Source organism: Notechis scutatus, chromosome 1 (genome assembly GCF_049901735.1).
Source record: "Notechis scutatus isolate UNSWTSFEM ecotype Mainland chromosome 1, rNotScu1.2, whole genome shotgun sequence".
NCBI classification, from domain to species: Eukaryota; Metazoa; Chordata; class Lepidosauria; order Squamata; family Elapidae; genus Notechis; species Notechis scutatus.
In genome coordinates, this window is record NC_142009.1 from 118,337,748 (window position 1) to 118,344,860 (window position 7,113).

Below are 7,113 nucleotides of genomic sequence, written 5' to 3' on the forward strand. Positions count from 1 at the left end.
TAACTGTGAGCAGAATTGCTAAATTTATAGTTAAGGAAGATGAGCAAAGAACCTGTTAATTTTGAGCAGATTGGGGTATTCTGTAAATGCAATGTATTTATCTGAATGTTGATTCTTTACCACATACATATTTTAATATGTATTTTCTTTTATCTGCTTTAGACCCTATATTTTTATATGGAATAAATCATCTATCATATTTAACAGTAAATAATCATTTCTGAAAGCCAAAATATTCCAGGGAATCCTCTCAAATTTTGCAAATAGAACCCGATTTTTTGGATTATGGTAAAAAGTTACTTAAGGAAACTACCATAATATATGCAAATTAATCCATAAGTTGTTTTTTAGTGAACCAACTGCAACGTCTATTATTTATTAATGTGTGTTCCTTTTTCTTCTCCCTATTCAGTGGTAAGCACAATTTGGTGGCCCAGTACAAAGTACTGTACTAATTTGTTTTGTTTATAAAGCATTGAGAAAAACAATCTCCTTAATACTGTCTTGAACAAAAGCCTAATTGTAAACAATTTTCAACTTAACAGTAAGAAAGCCACAATGAAGCTGTTGTACAAATATTTTGTTTCAATAGATTGCTCTGGACCAAACCAAACGTGTACTGCTGCATGAATAACAGAATAAATTTTTAGGTCTACTGGCTGCTGTAGAACTCTGAGTATGCTTTTTAGATAAACCAATTTGTGTAATAACCCACTGACAAGGGGAGGAGGACTGCAAGGCACACCTACCTGTTTGCCTTCCTGAGCAACAGAATGATTCAGTAATTGCTTCAAAATCACGCTCAATGAGCTTTTTCCTGCATTGTATGACTTGCTAATAATAATTGTAAGATAGACTTTCCCTTAATTTTAGATACAACATCTGAATAGCAATGACTTTTTAAAAACACTGGCAGGGATCCACATTTTTCATCCCATTCAATAGAAGGAGTTTCTACTTCAACTATAATTTTAAATTTAAGACTATGGAAAATCAAGTTGAGCTTCCTGAGTACATTCTTCTTCATAAAGGAAAAACAAAGTCTAATTAATGGTTTCAGAGGTTAATTAGTTCCCTTTTATCAGAGCAGCCTTCTTCCTCTTCTCTCCCTTTATTTCAAAAATAGCAAATACCCTTGAAGAAATGTGGATAGTGGCACTTTGGAGTTTCTGCTGAAAACTGAATAAATCTGGAGAATTGTCTGTATGATCTTCAAGATGACCTTCTGACTCCTTTACCTCCTCTTCCTTGATTAGCAGAGGTTTCCCTACGGAGTGTCCAAACAATTGACAAACTTCTTGAGCTTTTTGCTGAGCACTTCTAACAGCAGAAACGCATACCTGCCTCCTGAAAAGAAAGAGCAGCAAGACTTAGTTAATCGGTTCTTATTTAAATTGCAGTTTTATGCTTGTCAAACTCAGAATTTGATGACATTTCTTTTTAGGTAAAGTGAAGCCTCAGGATACATAATAACTCACTTCAGTATCACATAACTGCACATCTAGGTACATAATTACACACACTTCCACATAATTACAAGTTTTCCCTTAATAGTATATGTTTAAAGATCTGTTCTTTTCTGAAAGAAAGCTGAAGTAATTTTTAAGAACTAAACTTGCCTTTTTCTTATTTATTCCCTTTTCTTTGTAAACTATGATAGCATTCAGCTATTAGTCTTATATACAGCTTCACGGTGCTCTACAGCCCTCTCTAAGTGGTTTAGAGTCAGCCTATTGCCTCCAACAATTTGGGTCCTCCTTTTACCGATCTCAGAAAGATGGAAGGCTGAGTCAACCTTGAGCCTGGTGGGATCCGAACTGCCAAATTGCAGTCAGCTGGCAGTCAGCAGAAGTAGCATGCAGTAACTGCATTCTAACCATGTGCCATCAAGACTCAGTGATAATTGTATAGTTGAGGGCAAGTCTGCTTTACCACTGTTCTGTACACACAATCCTGGAAATATGAAGAGCAAATTAAAAATACTTCAAATATATACAACCCCATTTTAAAAAAAATATTGGTTTATTCTGATTGCTTCCCTAATTTAGGTACATGCTACAATACTAGAAAGCATTCTAGAGATTAGATTGGTGACTTGGGCCACTCACTTTTTTTCAGCCCAACCCACTTCACAGGTTTCTTCTTGTGGGGAAAATAGGAGACAACATTATCCAACTTCAGTAGTACAAAAAATAAAAATGGGTTATAATGAAAAGAATGACAATAGTAATAAAAATAACCTTATTTGTTTCAATATTGCTTTTTTAATATTATTCTCTTTCTTAAATTATGGAGGAAGGTTGGGGAGATGAAAAATGTGTCCAACTTGTCTGAATCTAATTCAGTATTTCATTCTGACATTCTGCAGTATTTCCCAACCTCTCCCCGCCTCCAAGACTTGATAGGAAAGAAATACACATTACAGTAGTAACCTCCCATAGTAACTCCAGTCTTTTTATTAGTAACATAGTAGTGATTGCATTCCTCTTGCAGCTATGTGGAAATGCTGGTAGAAACCAGATGATCAGTTTTAGGTCTGACAACCCTGGCCCTAGCTATTAAAGCTGCAATCTCTATATATGGGCACTGTCAGTTCTCTTCAAGTTGAGCAAGAAAATAGTATTTTTACTTGTGTTGCTTGGAACACACATTCACAGTGAAATAAGCAAGCCAGAAATATACATCTTTTTGAGAAATGTATTGAGAAACTTACCGAAGGGTATCTATAGCCTCCATCGTGTGGTAAAAGTGAGGTGAGCTGATGATAACAGATTTATCTAGTTTCTCAACAAGGTGATTACATGTGTCTTGCATTTTCCCAAAATCAGTAAATATAATGCAGACCTGTAAGTGAATATAAAAATATAAAAGCCTTTTTTCAATGGTTTAACTGCAAGATGACCAAAACAAAAGATAGCAGGATATATGGATCTTTTCTAGCCTCTCACTTTTTTATTTACTTTCTCACACTGTTTACTATTATAAAGCTGGCTCAAAATCTGCAAAATAAACCAAGTATAGTGAATTAAAAATCAATTACTGGCTAGGGTATTTTCTGAAAAGATACAACTGATGCAACTAGTTAGTATTCCAATCTTGGAGCATTGGAAAGCAATGTTATATATATAAATATTAAAGGTTGGGCTTTAATTAATAGGGCTGCTAAGTGTAGTCAAGTAAACACATAGCTTATTTTTCTTTTAATCATATTAAACAAAATACTAAAAATGGATAAACTTATAAAATGATTTTATACTACAGTGCTGTGGGGTGACCCTGACCAAACACTAACTTTTAACACTAAAAGTTCAGGTCAGTGAGAACTATGCAAGCGGTTGAAAATTGTGAATATTAAAAATAGAGAAATACTTCAACAACTTAAGTGATGAAGAGAAAAATATTTTTCAATAAGATTTATTTTTAAAATTATTTTTTTCTGAACATCATTTAAGGTGTTGAAATACTTTCAAAATACCCTATTTTAAACCATTTGCTAGTATTTACTACTATTAGATTAGGACCATAGTAATCTACAGAGAGAGATTTTCATTAGATAAGCCATAATTTAAATATGCACTTTCAAATATGAATCTATGCTACAGTTTAGCAACACATCTCTTCAATACTCACTTCATTTTACTATTTGAAAAAACTACCCATTTTTAATATATCAAAATACTAGATATGTAGAAGAGACATTTGTCCTAAGATACCACAGCAATTAATGACATATTTCAGAATATTTCCATTAAGTTTCCCATTAAAATTCTAAATTAGCTTTAACATGATACAATGCTAAATGAAAAAGCAAATGAGTGAATTTAATAAAATTAACAATTCAACAATATTAACAATAGAGAGTTTTAAAAGTTTTATCAAATCAAAACAAACATATTTGAGACTAATGGTGCTTTTATTTAAGATACTTGCCTCAGCTTCCATCTTATACGCATTCTCTATTCTACTGAAGTTTTTTGTCACAGTCACATCATTTTCCTTGGGGAAGAAAAATGATAATTTTAAGTCCACTACTTAAAATCAATGTCCTTTTAGGCACACTAAAAAACAGAATACGGCAATGTATTTCAAAACAGTAAAAGTGAGTTGGAGCTGGGCAGACTCACTAAAATTAACAAAGTTATATTAATAAGGATCAAGTCCAGACCCAAACTTAACACCCTTTCTTAAGCAATGTTTTAACCCATACTTTACCATGAAAACATTTAACCATTTATTTGAATCAAAAGTTTAAAAAGTGCTTCAAAGTAGAAGGGTAAACCTTTTTGCAATTTTTTAAAGCAGTTGTGCCGCTTCCTGGAATCATGTAAAAAATATTTTTGCCTTGAAATTCAAAGGGCTGAACAATCCTAATAAGCATGACCGAGTGAACAATTTCCAAAAATACTTAATAAATTATGCTTTGAAAGACTTGCAACATCAAGAATATCCTAAATTCTGTAAGCCAGCTTGAGTCGCCATGAGCGAATGGGCAGCAAATATAAATTTAATAAATAAATAAATTACCTGGTACCTGCCATGCATAGGACAGTAAGTGTTACTCATAGCATAACAAACCATTCAAAAGAAACAAAATTATTCTCAAAGATTTTTTTTGAACTATATTAAGAACTGTGATTGATGTAAACTAAAATAAAAATACTGGCTAGCATCAATTGGCTGACTTTAGGATATCACCTTATCAGCCCTAGAACGAAGGCAATGTAAAAGCACCTCTGAAAATGTTGCCTAAAAATTGCATGAATTTGACGATGAAGTGACCAAGAGTTCTGATTTACTTGAAGGCCACATATATTTTCTATTTTACTTGTGTGCTTTTTCCTTCAAAATTGTTTCCATAAACAGTGTTATATCTTATTTCTAGGTTAGATGAAGTATCATAATTATTACTAATCCAAAGGAACTCAGTAAGTTTCATAGCTGAGTGAGGTCTGAAACAGGTTGGAATTACACCCATTATGAACTCAGGAAAAATTATGACTTTTAGATCAGTATATAACTCTGTTGCTAGTTGCCCAATGACACTCCTTCATGATGGCTAAGTAATATATATGATTATAGGAAATAACCCCTCCTTTGGGACGGTGGATTGGGAAAGCATGACACAATGGTGGAGTGGAAAGTCTTTAGTTAGGAAGGCATGAACCACAGCTCTGTATCTGATCTGGCAGGATAAATAAGGAAGGTATATTACCACTGATAGATGGCCTTCAAGCAAGAGCACCCTAATGATAAAGGTACTGGACGACTAAATGTCTATGGGGATTCTTAGTCATCCAAGTCATGGTTGTCCCCCCCAAAGTGCTTTGTCAATTGGACTTTCTGGTTTTTTTCTTTGAAGATGTTTCTCTTCTCATCCAAGAAGCTTCTTCAGCTCTGAAGAACAGCTGAAGAAGCTTCTTGGATGAGAAGCGAAACATCTTCAAAGAAAAACCAAAAAGTCCAGTTTTCTCTTGAAAAAGCACCTTTGGTATTGAAATGACTAGCAAGCAAGAAGATTCACTTTCTAGTCCCTGGTGATTCTGAGCCAATGAACCTCCCTAAACTCAATCTACTTCACAGCCTTGCTTGCTGCAGTTAAAAACTGTATGCTACATAAGCTGCCATGGGCTCCTGACTGACAAGTGAGATTAAAATCAAAATAAGTTGAGATCAACTACTAGCAGCTGCAGCTACACGGCATTATAAAAACAATTTACGACCGCCTACCTCTGGAATGGATTGGGGACTATCCAGATCAGAGGTCTCCAACCTTGACAACTTTAAGACTTGAAGTCCACAAGTCTTAAAGTTGCCAAGGTTGGAGACCCCTGATCCAGATGATCCCTTTATCCAAGTATTTCTATGCGTACAGCACACTGAGCCACCCATGAGAAGAAAGCGTATTTTAGCCGAATTCAGCCAGTAGGCAAAACGGCTCAGCGTTTCCCCACGCTAGATGTCTATGGAGATTCTCAGTCATCCAGGTGATGTTTGTCCCCAAAGTGTTTTTTTTTCCCCAAGAGGTAGCTGGACTTTGTTTTTCCTTGAAGACATTTCGCTTCTCATCCAAGAAGCTTCTTCAGCTCTTCAAATGAGAAGCGAAACTTCTCTCTTCTTGGATGAGAAGCGAAACATCTTCAAAGAAAAACCAGAAAAGTCCAGTTGCCCCTTGAAAAAAAATAAAACACCTCTGGGTTTTCCATGCTAGCTAGACTAAAACCAGGTGGGCATGAAGCACAGGGGATGGTTTTTGGTGGACGGCGGCACCAAAATTCTCCGAGAGCTACTTAACCGGGCTCCCTAGCTAAGACGCGGCTCCTCTGCTGGGAACGGTGGGATTAAATCAGGGGTCCCCAAACTTCGCAACTTTAAGACTTGTGGACTTAAGACCCAAAGAATTGAGCACGCTGGCAAAGGGCGGGAGACCTACTGCGGCTGCGCGCACGCGGGGGGGAGGGGCCCTTTTTATTCTCACCCACCGAGATGCCGCCGCGCTGCCGAACCGTCTGGGTGACGTAATCAAGTCTGCGAGTGACGCTGCCGCGCGCTGCGCCGGCTTCTCCTTTCCTGCTTCTCAAATAAACCGTGACTTTGGCCCGATCTGGTCCGGCGCTGAGTTCTGCGCTGCCGTTCACGTGAACTTCCCTCCCAAACGGCCCTCCTTCGGCGGCTCTGGGCGGCTCATCGTCTTTGGGCGAGGACACCAACTCAGCGAACACCCGCGCCGGAGAGAGCGCCGTTGGCGGCAACGGCATTTGGCTGGGAAAGGAAAGGGGCCCTTAGGAGATCCTAGCAACGGAGGCGACGCCGCGAGCCCTCGCGCCCAAGGCGTGATGGTCCTTGTAGTTCTGACGAGGAAAATCGCGTGGAGGCCGCAGCGCCGCCCCGAACTGAAGAGGGGCGGGATCTGCAGCGTCTTCTATCATTCGCATAGTGTTAAGTTGGATGCCATTTATTTATTTATTTATTTATTTGATTTGTCAATTGTTTACAAGATAATAAGTACAAGTGTATACATAGTTGTGAATATATGAAATGGGTACATGTAAGAAAAATAAAAGAATAAGAGAAACAATAGGACAGGGACGGTAGGCACGTTGGTGCGCTTATGCA

General features: G+C 37.2%; 1 protein-coding gene across 1 annotated transcript; it reads right to left on the reverse strand.

Moving 5' to 3' along the window:
* Window positions 1-565: 565 nt before the first annotated feature.
* IRAK1BP1 (interleukin 1 receptor associated kinase 1 binding protein 1) lies at window positions 566-6,892 on the reverse strand. Its single transcript, XM_026665135.2, has 4 exons — window positions 6,480-6,892; window positions 3,931-3,996; window positions 2,714-2,844; window positions 566-1,347 (listed from the first exon to the last, which is right to left on the reverse strand). The coding sequence occupies exons 1-4, from the start codon at window positions 6,753-6,755 to the stop codon at window positions 1,068-1,070; spliced, it is 753 nt and encodes a 250-aa protein (XP_026520920.2). The 5' UTR covers window positions 6,756-6,892; the 3' UTR covers window positions 566-1,067.
* Window positions 6,893-7,113: the final 221 nt, after the last annotated feature.

Excerpts from the sequence above, each read along its gene's own strand:
- IRAK1BP1 (XM_026665135.2), bottom strand. The coding sequence starts at position 6,755 with ATGCCGTTGCCGCCAACGGCGCTCTCTCCGGCGCGGGTGTTCGCTGAG. Across the intron at positions 2,845-3,930 it reads CGTATAAGATGGAAGCTGAG|GTCTGCATTATATTTACTGA; the intron begins GCAAGTATCTTA and ends ATTCACTTACAG. Across the intron at positions 1,348-2,713 it reads GAGGCTATAGATACCCTTCG|GAGGCAGGTATGCGTTTCTG; the intron begins GTAAGTTTCTCA and ends CTTTCTTTTCAG.